Here is a 19,231-nt window from a genome sequence, read left to right on the forward strand (position 1 = left end):
GCAGATATTTACCATTCGTTGTACAAAGCAAGTTTAGTACCTTAATTTTATCATTGTTTCTCAAAAATTAACATTTTTATTAATATAAACCAATTAATTAACATTGAAATTACAATATTTACGAAAATTAGTAATTTATGAATAACAAAATTAGTGCTAATTTAATCTTTTTTCACATATTAATTTGTCTATTATATATATTTTTCAATATAATATATTTTAATATACATAATTTTCAAATGTGAGATTTAAGATAATATACAAAATTATATAGTATCTTAAGGTTATTCGATCAACAGATCTAAGTCATTCAGATTTGTCTGACTTTAAATTATAAAAGTTATTGCAATCCGAGCCCAAACAATGAAATAGAAGCTTTTTATAAATGATTTTAGGAGAAAATCAGAATCAAGATCACTCACAAGCTCAAAATTAATTGCTAAATGAATAAAATTTTTGTTTCTAACTAGTAAATAAAGCTCAATATTAGTTACCACGATTCGCAACGAAATGTAACGTAATGTTTGAAATTATTAATTACCAACTATAAAAATGCAAGAGTGTATAATGATCCTTAAAAAAAATTTCCTGTATCATCGCTTTTCCTCACTTAACATATTTCCAACGTAGCATACTATTTTCGAATAACCTTAATACTTATATATAATTTTTAAAATATAAGATTTAAGATAATCTAACTAAATTCTCTCAAGTACTTTAAGGTGGTAAAATTATTACACATACTCGTTCGTACTTGTATAACATAGGTAGGTTTATAATATTATTTGATATGTATCTTACATAATCAAAAGAAAAATTTTAATTTTTTAATTAAAATTGTACTAAGTACTACTTTTCATTTTTTTTTTTTTTTTAATAATTATTTATATGAGATAATTACTTTATATACATATTTATTTACAGGGGGTCCAAATTAAAATAGCATCTGGCCTCATAAAATTGCAGATAACGAAGAATGGTGATTTCCGAATAGAAGATTTCCCGGGAAAGCATCTTTTTCTAGATATAGGGTGTTGAAACATTTGAAAGAAAATTATTTTATTGTGAATATAGCCAAAACAGGTACTTAGGAATATATAAAGTGCTGAGAATACATGCTATAAGATTTAATGGTCCGTCAAGGTTTATGATGAAAAATAATGAAAACTAACCTTAGAGATATGTGTGTGCTATGATTCTCTTGAACCTTTCTTGAAAAATCCCCTGAACCTTTATTTCTATAACACTAACATCATAGAATAACATATGCTTGCGACATTGAGTGTCAAATTTCCAATTTTTCTTAACTATTTTTTACTCAAAATATTTTAACACCTTGTATCTAGAAATTGGTGCTTTACTGACTGCGAGTGTTAGCATAACTTCATTATCTTAACGTTATCTACCACTTGGTGAAGTCCTGGTATTATAACTTAAATCATTCTGTATATAAATATAAACATAAAAATTAAAAAATATTTTTTATTATTTAATAATAATGACTTCTTATAACAATAATGACCTCTCGAAAAATAACATTTTAACACCTTTAAAAAATAATGTATATTACATCCAGGTACACAATATGGAACAGTGTTGTGCCTTCGATAACATTTTGCGTTGATATGTTTTTAAAACATTTAAAATTACAATGTACAAAACCATACTGTGCAATAAATTACACCCTAACACTTGGATGATTGTACCTGGAGGTTCTTTGTGTCACGTTATTTAAAGTTCAATCTAGGAAACCGTTTCATTGGAGGAATGTGATTAAAATGTTGAAAAAGTTCCAATCGTCTTCTCTGAGCGTGGAGCACCTTTGGCTTAATACAAGCCAAAATAATCTTTTTTTGCTTTGTATTTGCATGCTTGTTGTCTAAATTTGTATCACTTCAGGTGAAGAGTTCTTACTGCATGGGCAGAAAGTGAAGTTAGTTTTTGAAAATCTTTAGAAGTACGCAAAATATGAACATTACAAATTCCTAATTAAACAAAGGGGAAGATATAGGTTAATGGTTTCATTGTCCGATATCACTATAGATATACATATAAAATACATGTAAAACTTTGTTTTGCTAAAAGGAGATGGGTAACAATCTTTGAATGTTAATAACTTCTTCGTTTTTTAATCAATTTTTTATTTCACTTTCAAATTTTGTCATAGTCTCAAGTCTAGTTTTACATTTTTATTCATAATATGACAAATTCGACACCAGGAAACTATCGTAATGCATTGCTTTGCAGCATTCTAGGTTTTACGTCCTCAATGTTTTAGTCCATTATATTTAACTCAAATATGGCAAGACAGCCATATTCAACAAAACATAACTATTTTGTTGCAAATAAACAGCAAAAGAAGTATTTTTTTACTTATGGAATAATAAGTCTATTTTATTTGAAAGCAAAATCACATGGACAACCACCCTGTCGGCTGCTTACCCTCTGATAAGAAAACTTTGTGACCATATAGCTATTGTCCCATGGATAACAGTATCATTGAAGTAAGTGAAGAGTGATTGAAGGTACGCTGGCACCGAGGCCCAATACTTAACTATACTCATATGCCCATAATACAGCAACACTTACAATGTCTTATCCTAGACTATAGAAAGACTTGATATTATAAAGTACCTACAGTAGCAGTGTGCATTGTTTTACAAAAAGTGTTTAATAAATATATTTCACCCTTTAAATTTTTTTAAATTTTAGAACTGTAGAATAAAGCCCGCCATATAACTGTCATATATAGAATGATATATGAAACTGAAGATTCGCTTCAAATCATTTAAATAATCCAATTAAGCACCTACTTTCATTATATAATGGAAACTACGTTCTTATGCATACTGTGACATAAAATGTAAGAATAAAATGTTTAGGAGCACAGGAGTGTCGTAACAATGATATCTCGTGAAAACTCAATTTGCTGTCAATGAAACATAACCCACTTCGTCCTCTACTTTTGTTATAATGTCCATATGGCAGTAAAAATGTACACATATCTTTTTCATGCTTTGTTAATTGTGAGTACTACTCAATGCGAGGTAAGTTGAACTGATTTCAATTACTCATATCTATTCTAAGAGAGATCAATAAAATTAAAAAACAGTGTATAGTCTTTAAATTTTATAAAGAAAAGTATTAACTATAGCTAAAATTACAAAAAAGTCACGTTTCAGAATAATTTCATTCCTGCTAAAACAAAATTCTATTTCTGGTGGGTAATAAATTTCTGGAAGGTTAGATAAATTATATTACACATTTTTAATCAAACCAACTAAACAATCAGTGCTGTTGTAATGAAAGCTTTTCTTAGAATAAATAGCGTATACTATTTTGACAACGACCAAAAAAATTAAGAACGGCTTTGCTGATTCTACCTAAATATGTCGAACACCAATTGAAAAGCTTCAAATAATAAAGTAATTGTACGGTCTTAGCTACAAAGCTTAAGACTGTTACTTATTTGGTGGTTAACCAACTGTTTTTACTTTAAAAGGTTTCAATTTTTCGAGAAATATAATTGGACACCGACATATAAAAAATTTATGTTAATAAAAATTGGCAACGTCAATTTGAAAAGGGTCTCGAAAAAACCGTAAAAATTCATAATTTTTCAAATTTCCTCTGCTAAGGCCTACAGTTTGCGAAAAATTTTATAGATAAAACCTTTCTGCCTACATACACCAAGAAATATGAAGATTGGTTTGCATATTTGAATTCTGCTGGTTTTACCATTATTACAGCACTGCAAACAGTCATGCCCAAAAAGGCAATTTCTAAAAGAAAAACTCGAGCTAAAATCGATTGGTTGGTTTGGGAACTAAGAGGGCAAAGAGAGACATACCAACTTATTATGGGAAGGGGTCTTCTACATAACCAATTCGCAAAAACCAATGCTTTTTAGGCTTCACTCACTACATTTTTTATATATGATTTACGCTGAGAAAGATTAATCAATCTTGCTCTAAATATGCTGGAAAATTCAATATTTCCATATTTTCTTTTTTGAATATTATGTCTTAAATATTTAAGTAAAAGACTCCTTAGCACAAGTCTCATATATCACACCAAAAAAAGAAATATTACATAACACCAGTTTACCTTACACGCCTATATTTAGACAATAAAATTTTCGGATGATATGATAAAATACAATGATTGGTTGAATTTTTCACCCCTTATGTAAATACAAAACAATTTTATTTTTCATATTCTACGCATGCGTAACAAACATATTCGTATACACATTTTCTTTAATATTTCCCCTTTAAATGAAAGTACCCTAAAATGTTTATATTGAGTGGTTGTATGTATGTGTATATTGTATTTTATATCTTTTTCTATTCAATAGAAAAAATATATATTCCATTTCAGTTTTACTAGAAGAATAATTTGAATAAAATGAAAATTAAATTAAAATCAATAATTTAGTACTTGCGCCGTTTTCGTTGAATATTTTTTATATATAGAAAAGACTTTATATGTTATTTATAAATAAAGATGCATTATCGAATTACATTACAGAAATTAGTTTAGAAAAAAGGTAAAAAAAAAAACCCGACTACGCGAAAAATGTGATCAGGCAAAAATGTTTAGATTCAAAGCAGTTATAATCGGAGGCTCAAAAATTTAAATTATGGACAAAAGCCAACATCTTCAACTGTTTGTAATCTGAAACCTTTTAAAATAAATCAATATTTTGCGTATTCTCTAGATTTTATGCTGTTTTCATTTTTTTGCGTAGTTGAGCTTTAATTTTTATTTCTAAGTAATTTTAAAAGAACCCTTATTTTGATACTGAATATGACATCTCATTTGTATATTATTTAATCCAGAGCGTATCACGGGCACTATTAACCTTTTTTTAAATTTACATACCCTTCAAGTTTTCAAGACTTTTTATAGGATACCTTTTACAATGTATTTAGCTTAAGTTGATTAATTTATCCTGTCCCATTCAGCTACGAACACGAACTCTAGCCAAAACCCTGACATGACAGACTTGACCAGACATTCGGTTTGTTTGCTAACATGATTATTGGAAAATCTAGTATGATATTATACATACAAGTCATACTTAAATTATATATTCAGCAATGGCTCATATATACATAAACAAAGTGCTAAAATTGTGACCCTTCTTTTTTTATTTTGGTAGTCGGGTATACAAATTTTGTATATACGTATTTTTAGTTTATAAATTAAGACTAAAATTTTATTTAATTGTTTTTTATTTAATTGATTAGCTTATATGAAATGTTAATTAACACTTTCATTTTCATGCAATATATTTTAAGAAAATTAGGAATGTTAGTTTCGAATAATATTTTTGAAACTAAGGATTCATAGAGCACATCAAATACCAAACCAAAAACCAAATATTCACTCCTTGGGAAGATAATTAGTTGCGGAGTACTTGTGTGAGGATATGAGTAAGTGAAATGAGGAGAAATGTCTAAGCGATCAGATCTCACACAATAGAATGTTTGTTAATAAAATTGCTTCTGCTGATTTAACATAGCCTAGACTCTACCTGGATATAGCTTATGAATTACTATATTTCGCTCCACTACAATATAAGCGTCTCAAAAAACATAAAACTTATTATTCCAGGGCTCCAATATGCGCATGGGAGAACTTACAGTTTCTTCTGGATTAATATGATTATCATTTTATATAATTTGCGGAAAAACAGTGCGAGTGACTGTTAGTCCGCGGGACAGCACTCTTTTTCTTAAATGATCAATACGTACTGGAAACTTCGCGAGTGCCTTCCTTTTGGAGAGTCTACCAAACTTTCTCTTTTTGATTTATTTCGAAAGTAATAAGTCAAAGAGAGAAAATCAATTTGCGTAATCAAATGAGCATAGCTAAGAACTACAAAATATTCTGTAGTTTAATAATTAATGTTATCAAGTGATCATAGTGTCCGACAAAGATTATTTTCAGACCGATGGCTTTCACGAAGTTTCAAGTATATATTAATCATTCAATAAAAAGGGTGCTGTCTCACGGACTATTTTATTGTAAACACATTTGTCATTTTGTACCCCATAATCTTTACTTCCTAACTCTAACCAAACATTATATGAAGAAGTTTCGGGAATATTTCTGAAATATCTCTGATATTTTTCCGAAAAATTATATTCCATCTGAAATATTATGCTTCCAAACAAGTCAAATAGTAAGATAAAAGTTTAAAAAGTTTTACACCTGTCAAATTTCTGTGAACAAAAGAATATCAAAATTATATTATGACATTTATAGGGTAGGTTTTAATTTAAATTGTCTATTAATAAATTAAGTATATATATCCAAAAAAAAATTTATTCACCAAAATATATTTACAATTTATTGAAAAAAAAATGCGTGAAGTAATTTCTATACATATTGGTCAAGCTGGTGTACAAATTGGTAACGCTTGTTGGGAACTTTACTGCTTAGAACATGGAATCGGTCCAGATGGGCAAATAATACCGGATAGAGGTGTAAAAGCCGGTATCGACGATAGTTTTTACACATTTTTCAATGAAATGGAAACTGGTAAACACGTACCACGTGCATTAATGGTTGACTTAGAACCAACAGTGATTGATGAAATACGACATGGTACATATCGTGAACTATTTAGCCCTGATCTATTAATTAGTGGCAAAGAAGATGCAGCAAACAATTATGCACGTGGTTATTACACCGTTGGTAAACAGAAAGTTGACCACGTTCTAGATTGTATTCAACGTATTGCTGACCAGTGTACAGGACTGCAAGGATTTATTCTCTTTCATTGTTTTGGTGGTGGGACAGGATCAGGGTTTGCATCCTTACTAATGGAAAAATTAACACAAGAATATGAGAAAAAATCAAAGTTAGAGTTTGTTGTGTATCCGTCGCCTGAAATTTCAACAGCTATCGTAGAACCATACAATGCGATATTTACAACCAATTCAACTCTGGGATCATCAGATTGTAGTTTTATGGTTGATAACGAAGCTATTTATGAGATATGTAAGAAAAATCTGGATATTACAAGACCAACTTACACAAATTTAAATCGACTTATTGGACAAGTTGTTTCAGCAATTACGGCTTCCTTGCGTTACGACGGATCGTTAAATATAGATTTAACGGAATTTCAAAATAATTTAGTACCGTATTCCCGTATTCATTTTCCTTTAGTAACTTATGCACCTGTTCTTTCCGCGCAAAAAGTATGTCACGCACAACTAAATGTTTCAGAAATAACAAATGCATGTTTTGATCCCACTAATCAACTGGTTAAATGCAATACCCGTACGGGAAAATATATGGCTTGCTGTATGCTGTATCGCGGTGATGTTGTACCAAAGGATATTAATGCTGCAGTAGCAATGATTAAAGCGAAAAAATGTATTAAATTTGTTGATTGGTGTCCGACTGGTTTTAAAGTTGGTATTAATTATCAACCGCCTACGGTTTTACCCGGCGGTGATATTGCCAAAGTACAACGTGCTTTATGCTTGTTATCGAATACGACTGCGATTATAGAATCATTCTCACGACTGAATTATAAATTCGATTTAATGTATAGTCGACGAGCGTTTGTACATTGGTATTTAAGTGAAGGTATGGAAGAGTCGGAATTTGTACAGGCTAGAGAAAACTTAGCAATGCTGGAAAAAGATTATAATGAATTGTCGAATGAAGAATCGTCGGGTTTATAGCAGTTTTTATACTTTTTTTTTTTTAAGTTTTAATATAGAGTGTTTTTGTGATTTAATTTGTATTTATTTTAAAAGATTTATTTATAAATAAAGTCAACAATTTTTTTTGATTATGTTTTTTTATTAGCTCGTTTTAAGCTAATGAGCAAAAGAATAGAAAACATAGGTGAATTTGTTTTCTTCTATTAAAATAGCTCTAATATAGTCTAAAAAAACGAAATTGAAATGTTTACGTAAAATTTCATTCAGATGAATTGTTTACAAAATACTAAAAAGGCACCCCTATCCCACATTAGTCTATTAGGGTAAAATTAAGATACTACGGTTTTAATAAAGTCACTTTTGCATAAAATGGTGTCAAATTCGGGATATTCATTTTATCGTTCTAAAAGTTGTTTCAAAATTTCGTTTCTGAGTTTAAGTTATTCAAGGTAAAAGATGCTCCAATGGTATTAATTTATTTGAAAACTATTTTGACGATGGAAGGCATTGAGCGCCGTAACTGAAGCTGACTCACTGACTGATAAATACAAATTTTAAAGGGCTGCTAGGCATGCTTGAAAGAAAGCTTGAAACTGCGGGAAAAATCAGAAAACTTCAATTTTTGTATTGCAATCCAACTATGGGAAATCAAAATTTTTCGATTTTTATTGCGGGTCGATTGATGAAAATCTCATATTTCATGTATAGAACAGAAAAACGTAATTTAGGGACTGTTTTTTGATTTTCCGGAAGATTTCAAGGAAAAGTTTGTAGCATGTCAAGAAGTTCCTAAGAATGTGTACAAAAATCTTTCAAATAATATTTCTTGCATGTTTTATGCTCTACAATTTGTATAGTAAATGTTAACCTCATTGGAGTAATAGAAACCAAGACAACCGCGAAAAACCTGATTTTTTTACCTATGTCCTAGAATAACTTACAACGCAGACATGAGATTTTATGAGACTTTTGAGAGAATTCCAAATGAAACTTTATACGAAAATTCAGCTCATTATATCTCTCATTTCGAAGTAGATCCCTAATTACACTGGGCTATTTTTATAAACAATTTCGTATAGAGATTGAGAGTTTCTTAAAATTATAAAAAATTTTCATGAGCGTTCGAAAGGTTTTAAAATTGCAACATTAAAAAAATTACACAAAGGGAGGATACAATAAGATAATACATCATCCTTTCAACATTTCTAAAACCTTCGTTCTTAAATGGTATACGTAGTGCTGAATTGTTTTTAAATTAATGTGATGAAATGCGATCAAGTTCGTCCTTGATATCATGTTGCTAATTATTAAAATCAACTTTCATCCAAGTAAATAAACAAAGAAATTCATAATTCAAATTGATTTTTTGTGCATGGTAACATTTTTTAGCAAAATATGATTGAAATATTATTGAGTAGAACGCGGAAAGTATTCACTAGTAGAACGCGGAAAGTTAAAGAAAATAAAATAGTAGAAGAAAAACATGAAAAAGGAACAAATGAAAATACAACGAGTTTATTATATTTAATTGCAAATTACTTGAAAGAGAATGGTTTTGTCAATACATTTGAATGTTTTACCAGTGAAGCGCAATTACAAGCAAATATTGAAGTCTGTGATAACATTGACTTGAATGTAATATTACAGGGGTATATTAATGATTACTCAAAAACATTTAAAACAAAGCCACGTTTAACAAAAAAAGTAATAAAATCGACAGGGGATATCATTCCACCATTTAAAATGGCATCTCAAGAAACAGTACAGTGTCCTGTTTCGTCCACCACATCAGGTTTGACATCAAGAAATAATGAACAAAGCACACAAGAAGAAATAGGATCCATTGGGGATCCAGATTGCTATAACTCATTGAACGATTATAGCTATTTAAATGGTTGGAAAGATTTAGTGAATACATCTTCTAAGGATTTATATGTTACAGATTTACAAGTCAATAAACAATGGCAAGACATTAATGGTAAAGGTGTGGAAAAATGGTTTTTAAATGAAGCAGTTTATTGTCCCATACAGTTTCCAGAACTATATAAAACATTACCTGTACCATGGAAGGGTATTTTACTGTTTGGTCCATCAGGTTCACGTAAAACAACTCTTATAAAAGCTTTAGCAAATCAATGTCAGAATGCTACATTTTTTAACGTTTCATTTACAAACACTGATAAATCCTTACGAACAAAATTAATACGAACAGTCTTTGAATTTACGAAATATCATGCATTTTCAATTGTATGTCTTCATAAAATCGAACAATACATTAGTGCACAACAAGATGAAAGAGAAAAATTAAGCGGAGGTGATAAAAAATGTGAATTGTTAAAAATAATTGATGAGATATATGCAACCAATGAACATGTATTTTTATTTGCCACATCGAATTCTCCTTGGAATATAGATCCCGAAATTTTATCACGTTTTGAAAAATATATTAGCTGTGATAAAATTGGTGATTATTCTTCCCATTTTTATAATTCTTTAAAATACATTGAATGGGAGAAAAAATATCGTGAAAAATTTTTATGACAATAAATAAATGACATGAGAAATGAATTTTGTATGATCCATACATTATCTAAGAGAAATTTTGCTTTAAATTTTTTGGTTAAATTGGACGGACCTAAATTGCGATAAATCTGATGGCAGCACCGAAACGAAATATTATAAACTTTTGTAACTTTAAGAAATAAAATTAATGATAAAAAAAAATGTTTGGCAACACATTTTCTAAAACAAAGCAGTCCACATGGACGTCAATTTCTCTGCAACGTTGAGCTTCATTGAGCATCATATAATTCTAATAAAAGTGCGCTTAAATCTATATGCGACGAGCGAATATTCTTAGCTTAAAAAGTAAATTATTCCGTTAATGGTTCTGTTTGAATAACAAAAAGGAAAATCCTAAACCAATTTCATTTTGAAACACATCTAGAAGATATTATGTTACTCACTTAAGGAGCAAAAAAGTCTGGCTATCGTGCTGTATTTAAGCTATTTTCATGCCGCTGCGTGAAGAAATCGATATTTTCATTTCGGGAATTTAGAGGAAACCGTAGCCAACACCCTGTAGCCACGCACAATATCGCCTCGTCACCACGAAAAATATTTATTTTTAGAAGAATGATTATCGACGGAAGGAGTAGAGCAGGAATGAAAAATTTGTAATAATTAAATTAATGATGCAATTTTTGCAAAGAAATATTTTGCCATTTAAATGGTATTATTTAAAATCCTTATTTTTACTAAATCGAAGTAATGTTAGTATTTTCTTCATATTTGCCAACAAAGTATATTTCGTAAATTCGTTGAAATCAGAATTTTGAAAAGATTGACTTTTTATCGCTACCTTTGACTAAAAAATCAACTCCATTCGTGGACCATCATACACTGTGCATATGAAATAAATCATCAACTTCATTTTTATGATTAGTTTAACAAAATACTGTTATTGTGAATATTTTTATTTATATAAATAAAAAATAAAAATAAAATAATTAATTAACCAAAAATATAAATTGCTCGTCAAGATATAGCCAAGATTTAGTGAACACACTTAAAATATTAAAATGTCAATTATTATATATATTCAGTTCTTTTATAACTTTGTTAAAAATTAATAAAATCTATAAACATGAAAAGTAAATATTTTTATTATGACAGGACAGCCTATCCCAACTATATTATTAAAATTCATTTTTGGCGTGACGTCGGGAATCGAACCTGGCGGGATTGCTGACTATTGTATATAAAGAGAAATAAAATTTCGAAAGTTAAATAAAAATTGCACTAGTTTTTATTGTTCATCTAATTTTAGTAAATGATTCTTAAAAGGCATAAATCAACGGAGGTGGTTAGTGCTAGTGCTGTATTCAATTTAAGGTATAATGTGCCTAAGCAATCGTACAACTTGATTTCGTACAACCGACTGGATGAAAGTCTGACCGATGAACGCACAGATGAAACCGCTAGGTCTGGAAGCATGAAAGAGTTTGTAAAATCAAGAAGAGATTTTTGTAAATTTATCCCCTAAGGGGTTAAAATGAGGGTTGAAAGTTTGTATAAAACTTGATCAATTTTCATATATCAAAACAATGATATATGAGCTCATGGTTCAAAACAAAGTTTACTGTATGCCTATTTTCAATTCATTCTGGCGGTAAATCAGGGATTGAAAGTTTAACTTTGTTATTATTGAAGTTAGCAATATGAAAATTTTTACTATATCACTTTTTTATTAAAATTTTTAAGGAAGCGCAGTTGCGATATTTTCCAAGGACATGGGCGTAAAGTTAATGTTTACGGGCGGGATAAGCAAGGACAAGCTGGCTGAAGGATAGAATGTGGGTCTTCAAAGTGGCCATTGTCTTTATTGCGAATAGTATATAGAGGAGATTGGTGATAGGAGGTAGGTGGAATCTATTGAAATGAATCATTTAAGAGTAAATGAAAAGCTTTTTACATTATAAATCATTTAAGAGTACTTTGTGCAGCACAAGTATTTTGGAAGAACTGCTAGACACCTTGTATAGGCACATACTTTCACTCTATAAAAATGTACATATCGTTTATCGACTATCGGATAAAACAAGCATAATTGTTATACTGTTGACTGAGTTTCCATTTTGAGTATCTAAAAGTTCAAACTATAATCTGACATTTATTTCATTTTTTCTATTAAAATCGCCCGATCTAAAAGTAGATCCTATAAAAATGAAAATGTTTCATTTTTCATTTTATTTTATATTGTAGTATATATCAAAGCATGTCGTCATGGAAACAACGATCTGATGAAATCGTTGTGTGTATAAATATAATGTAGCTAGATAGAATAGGTAGAGTACAGTCATGCTGAAAATCGTCTTCATTTTATTCTATTTCTTTTTATTAAATTAACTTTTTTTTAAAAAATTTAATTCCATTTTGTGTTTATCGGATAGTAATATATATAATTATTGCAGTATTATTTTCAATCTTTAAATGTTTTTTGTTAACTACTTTCTATTAATCAACTGTCATTATAGTGATTTAAGGCTCGAATACAGTTGGCTAACCAGAATCCAACTTTTTACTATAGGTTATATAGAAGCTCGTTACTCTTGTCCATAATGCACAAAATTAAGGGAGTTATTTTTTTATTTAAATAGGTTCAGTATGACGTTCTGAATGAAAATGCACAAAATCCTTACAAAAATAGGTTGGGGAAGTGCCTCCATTTTAAGAAAAACCGTCTTAGGCTATATTTCCATAACCGTGCACTTAAGACCAAAAATGGTAATAACCTCTATTGCAGAAAATTAAATTACCTATCAGTTGTCTGCAGGATGCAATGAACATTCGAAATTTGTTGAAAAACTTATTTTCATCTTTCCGAAGATCCTCAAATAATAATCATTAAATAAGCCCACTTTCTGTATTCGTTCATTTATAGAATGCACTCAAACTTGACGTTTGCTTTATTTGTTAACGATTCATTATAACCAAACAGCGTACCACTCAACCCCACTGAGCTTGTGATGAAAAAAAGTCTTACATAAACCATATAGTGTGAACATGATGCCCATTACAATTTTCTCCGTCCGATTGTTTACCGTGCGGTGCGGTCGAAACCGAATAGTGTGAAAATAGCCTTACATACATTAACTATCAAAATGTAGTTTTAAATTGTGTTATTTTAACTATAGTAAACCATTGTTGTGTGGTCGGGATTTTGTTCCAGTATTTTGTCACACGTATTACTACTAAATGTTTTTATAATTGACAAAACAATTTAAATATAAAATAAGAAAAAAATTTTTTTTTTTAATAATATGAGAGGAAAAAATACACATGTGTCTCATGATTACAATTTTTTATAAATATAGTCTTTATTCGTACAAAACATAATTTTGCAACACTAAAAATTATATTTACAACCTCATACATTAATTTTTATATTTGTGAAATTGTGAAATACAGTAAAGTTTGTATTTTTATGGCAGTAGTAAGACAAAATACGACATTTGCAATGGAATCATGAAAAAGTTTCCGATGCACTAATTATATAAATAAAACAATATCTGCATGACCGAGCTTTGCTCGGCATTTTTTTAGTTAAAAAGACACAAATTTTATCACTAATATAAGAACCGCTTAAAACTCCACATAAATACCAATTTGAATGTCCCGGTAATGTACTTTATTTCGTTAACTACAATATACACCAATAGATGTCAGGAAGAGTCATATTTTGCAGTGTATGTTTCCTTTTTTCATTAAAAGACGGATAAAACGACGTTTTTTAAAAATCAAACCTAGCTAGATCGACTTTTCTCCCCAAAAAACCCCTACCTACTCGTTTAAATATATAAGATAAGATTAAATATTCCCTGTTTTGTTTCTTCCATTGATGATCTTTTTACTAGCTCAAATGTTTAGTATTACTTAACTTTAAATTCATTCTCACTTTACATTTTATTTCTTGAGTTTGGCTAAATTTCTTTTATACAAAGCTCCTAAAAAATTACCATAAAATTTTAAGTGAATATGTTTTTAAAATGAATTTCAGCGCCTCTGATCGAAATTTGGTAAAGAGCTTTTCCATTTGTCTTGATAAGCGTAATTTACTGATATAATTTTCGGCTATCAATAACAGAGCACCCTGTATATGAGATATTCTGGTTTTTAATTTCCTTTTAAACCTTTTCTCAAGTGATAACTTGATCTGTTTTAAATGAAAAGGTAAATTTTATTACGTATACATAATGATAATAATACAAAAATCGCAGAAATAATCATTTGTTTCAGGTAGAACTCCCTTTACATATGTAATAAGTATTTAGACATATCTATACAGATAATATATTCTATCTATATGATTATAATATCAAAAGGGGGTTTTCCTATGTGCGCTGATTACAGCTCTGTTACGCCAGCGACGCAAGTACGGAAGTTGCATTTAAAAAGTCACCAAAGTCAGAAATTAGGGGCTCTGTAAACCACTCCGTAACTCAAAACTCAAAGTTGCGTTGCTAGAATTATGTGATGCTAGCAACGCAATGAAATTAATAATGAAATAATGAATGTTAACGAAACACAATTAGGTGCATATTAAGTGCTAGACGGTCAGGATCGTTAAATAAATAAGCCTAGTTAATAAAAGAAAACCTCGCAAAACGGATCTGAAGATTAGGTCTCTCTCTCTAAAACTATGACGAATGCTTAGTCAGGTATAAACTAAGCGTGGTAATTAAGATCAAAAAGATCATAAATAACGATTATAACGATCATAACAGCTAAATAGGCAAATGATATGGGCATATGGTCAGTAAAAGATAGGGGGCTCAGAATAAAATTACTTTCTCCATGCTATTTTAGAAGTTACACTCGAAGCGACGGGCAGCGAGTAGTTATTGTATACAATATACAGAGATTGTTACGAGTTGGTCATTAGTACAAAAAAGACATTTAGATAAATATATAATAATGACTGACAGTAACCTTCATAGGTAGATAGGTAGGTAGATTGGTATATACTTACCTAATGTATAGTAACAAAACCTACACATATCTACTACAAAATGTAATACCTACAGATAAAATAATATTTATATGTCGATTTGCTAGTGGTTTTTCTACTATATAGTATAAACTTTAGTAATACCATCGCAATGAGATTTTTACTGAATGGTCCTCTGACGTACCTATTTGTCTTTCATTTTATCACAGACATGAAGATATTTCTACTTAAAGAAAGCAGTATTATAATGGAAGACAATAGGATCTATAAGGATTTTCAGCTAAAAGATACTATACCTAAAGATTCTTATTGGAATCCACATCTTCTTTTAACAACCTGTTGTCCACATCCACATCAGTAAACATCGTTAAGTTTTGAGACACCGATATTGTGCCATTATGATTCGATTAAAAGTGATTTAATTTAATAAAAATTAATTTTGGCTTGGAGTCGAAATAAAAATTTTCTGTACTCCGTTAAAGTGAACGTTCTGCTACAGACAATTTTATTATATAAACAGTTGTCCAAAAGAACATAAAGAATACATACACAAAGTCTCAACGGTACTCTATTCAGTACTAGCTTGGTACCCACTCGCTTCACTGGGCTTAAACGTAAAAATCACCGCTTTATAGCTTCTGCCACTTTTTATCTCACTTATCAACGTTCCATAACACTTGAAAGGATTGTTTTACGCAGCTAAAAGACAGTTTTCAATTTTATTAATTGTAAAGTAGTCATAATTAATTGAGTATATCAGAAAAGGTGGCTATGAATTGTGACATTTACTATTTAAAATTTTTACAGAGATCTTTAAAATAGTAAATGCCAGATTTAATTTATTTTAAAAAAAAAGTTTTTTTATAGAATCTATATCTTTTTGATTTATAGCTCATGTGTTATTCTGATTTATGAGCTATATAGTTGTACAGTTTCATTAAAAACCATTCGCTAGTTTTTGCGTGAAAGCGTAATAAACACACAAACATGCTTACTTCCACATTTATAATATATAGGGATGTATGAGCTATATTGCTGTACAGTTTCATTAAAAACCATTCGCTAGTTTTTGCGTGAAAACGTAACAAATAAACAAACAAACATCCTTTATTTCACATTGATAATATAAAGGGATAGGGATGTTTTTTAGACATGTACTTCCACTCTATTGGGATTCAAAGAATTGAAAATTTTGACAAATGCTTATATTATTCGTTAAATAAAAGATGCGGATTATTAACATTAAGGTGTAGATATTTGCACCATGCGTGAGTTTTATTGGAGGCGTTTCCATGGGAACGATACACTACTTTAATTATAGAATTTTATGGATGCATATATAATTGTATGGATTGCATTTATGACTTACATTGAAAATTTAATAATATTGTCTCACAAATTTACAAAAATAATTATAATTTACATTTGAAAAATAATATTTGTACAATTTGATTTCTTATTTTCAAAATTTTTAATGCATTAAGTTTAATTAATTAGTGTTTTTCAACAATTTTAATTTGACATTTTCTATAACATTAGCATGTAAAGAATTGCAAATTAGTCATAACAGCCTCCTCTATCACCAAAATTTTTCACTGGAAACGCTGGCATCAATTTTATTGTCCCTACCATGACTACGCACACACTGAATAGGTACATCTGAGACACCCTTTCTTGTCATTCAAGTCATCAGGTGTTTTATAATCAAACCATTTCTCACACTTTGTCAATTGTATATATATTTTTTATATATGAGTAATGTTCTTTTTTTCATTTTTTTACTGTATTTACACGAGAAATATTCTTATACTTTTTTTTAGTAAATCATTTGAGTGGTTTTGAGTTGCTTTTGTACAAAAAAGTTGCTATTTAATAGCCGCTTAATGTATATAAAGTTTATAGTCAGTAGTTGAACAGTAGGTTTTTTTTTTGTTTTTATTTCCATGCGACCTAAAAATTCAAAATGTTTATATTAGAGATGTAAGGAAAAAATGTTTTAATTGAAATTATAAAAAAAACATATTAAATCATTTTAATGAAAATAATTATATCGATAACAAAATTAATTGTACAGCGAAACTTGTTTCTTTCTTCATTTAAAGTTTTTAAAGACTAAAATTGTGAATTCATTTTAGCCTTGTATTTTATTGGAACTTGAATGGTTAGAAACAAAAATAAGGCCACTAGGAACGAATTACACGGTTTCGAAATCTGTAAATAAAAAATATATAGTCATACTTTTAAGTTTATTAAGGTTTAAAATGCATGCAACCAAAATATTATTTCTTAATTTTTTCAAAAGAAAAGAGAGGAAAGTAAAGAAGAAAAGTTTGACAATTTTGAAATGAAATCAAACTGATATAAATTATAACCATGATTTTAGAAATAGCTTTGTTTGATAGTGAATGGTGTGTTATTAATATTTGAAAATAATTTTGGGTATTTGTATCGCGCGATTGGGTGAAACAAAATCAATCTAAAATTCTTAATTTCGACTACTTTTTCTGAACAGTTAGGATAGTATGTTAACAAAAATGTGACTATAATGTTAGTCAACAGTGCCTTTTTTATTGGCGAAGAAAAGTTACTTCTTCTTTTTTGAAAATACTCCAATAGTATTTGGCCCTCGATATTTTGTAGATCACTTTCTCTGGCTTACACATAATCATATTCCCATCGAGCAAATATTTTCCAAGTGCCAATAAAGATGATAAAAAAAGTGGAATAAATATTTTAGTCTTGTAAAATTTTGTACTCATCTAAGTGAATCTAATGCGCTACCATAATCTAATGTTTATGTACCTGTATACGGAGCTATATTTTATTTCAACAGATTTTTTAAAATGAAAACTTTTCAAATAAAACATGTCACGTTAAATACGCTCAGTTTTATTTATAACTTTTCGTGATAAATATCAATAAACCAAAAACCATTTTATATAACAAGCAATTATTTTTGTTGTGATAATTATCGATTCATTATAAATATGACTTATTCTTTTATGAAAAATGTTATAGAATTTTGTTTAAAATTGTAGGAATATTTTTCAAGTTTAATATAAATGATTCGTTGATAAAAATTTTTACCCACAATGAACGAAAATTTATTAATGAATTTCGTGGATAACATTAGTTTTTATACACAGACGCTTAACCACTCCTTAGCTTTTGCAAACCTTACAACTAGGGAAATATGTTTTCTTAAAAAATATCCGTTTTTCTGATTCTATATTCGATCATATAATTCCTTACATAAAAATGGCGGAGTCACAAAATCGTAGCTATTTGAATGACAAACGATGAACCTCTAATTTTGGTAAAAACTGATATATTTTTAAAGCTACCTAAAAATGGGGGAGCGAATTAGAATATCTTTGTTTTGTCATATTACTGCCCCAGACATATATTACACCCGATACGAAGCTCTCGAAGCAATAAATTGGTGGCTATGTTTGAACTTTGAACTTTCTCCCCATATTTTAGAATTTAGAATTTTACAAAAATATATATAAGATACATTTTTTAATTGAATTTGGAATAATAATTTGGTTTAAAAGTTTTAATATAGTTTAATAAGAGGGTTTTTTTCTTAAAAGTCTAAAATAAAAAAGATGCCTGCTTTAAATAAAATCTGAAATGAAAGAATCCCACCAGTCCAATCCAGTAGTGGGTCCATTAAAATGTATATCGACTCAAAATTTCCTATTAGTGGGCCCCGTCTGTTAAAGTTTCTATGTTAACTACTGGACTTGTTTCTCTCTTTTCAGATTTTATTAAACCAAGTTTAGTCGGAGGTTGTGCTATGAATATTAATAGACCAACGTAATACCAAATATCTAGTTTCTGATTCTTTGAAAATCTTCAGAAACCGAATCAGCCTAGACTCTTTTAAATGGAATCATCAAACTCTGTGTCCATTTGTTATCATTAATTATTAATATGGCAGTCAGCCAGTGTGTTTATTTGTGTAATAAAAATAATAACTAAATATATATCATTAATAACATTATCACCTGACATTATTCTATAAATA

The 19,231-nt window shown here is 29.2% G+C and overlaps 2 protein-coding genes across 2 annotated transcripts; both read left to right on the top strand.

Moving 5' to 3' along the window:
* Positions 1-6,340: 6,340 nt before the first annotated feature.
* On the top strand, positions 6,341-7,706 carry LOC123301165 (tubulin alpha-1 chain-like). Its single transcript, XM_044883898.1, has one exon. The coding sequence runs from the start codon at positions 6,372-6,374 to the stop codon at positions 7,704-7,706; it is 1,335 nt and encodes a 444-aa protein (XP_044739833.1). The 5' UTR covers positions 6,341-6,371.
* Positions 7,707-9,431: 1,725 nt separating this feature from the next.
* Positions 9,432-10,229, top strand: LOC123301166 (katanin p60 ATPase-containing subunit A-like 2). Its single transcript, XM_044883899.1, has one exon. The coding sequence runs from the start codon at positions 9,432-9,434 to the stop codon at positions 10,227-10,229; it is 798 nt and encodes a 265-aa protein (XP_044739834.1).
* The last annotated feature ends 9,002 nt before the right edge of the window (positions 10,230-19,231 follow it).

Source organism: Chrysoperla carnea, chromosome 5 (genome assembly GCF_905475395.1).
Source record: "Chrysoperla carnea chromosome 5, inChrCarn1.1, whole genome shotgun sequence".
NCBI lineage: Eukaryota > Metazoa > Arthropoda > Insecta > Neuroptera > Chrysopidae > Chrysoperla > Chrysoperla carnea.

Coding starts and splice junctions, on each gene's coding strand:
- LOC123301166 (XM_044883899.1), top strand. CDS start 9,432: ATGGCATCTCAAGAAACAGTACAGTGTCCTGTTTCGTCCACCACATCA.
- LOC123301165 (XM_044883898.1), top strand. CDS start 6,372: ATGCGTGAAGTAATTTCTATACATATTGGTCAAGCTGGTGTACAAATT.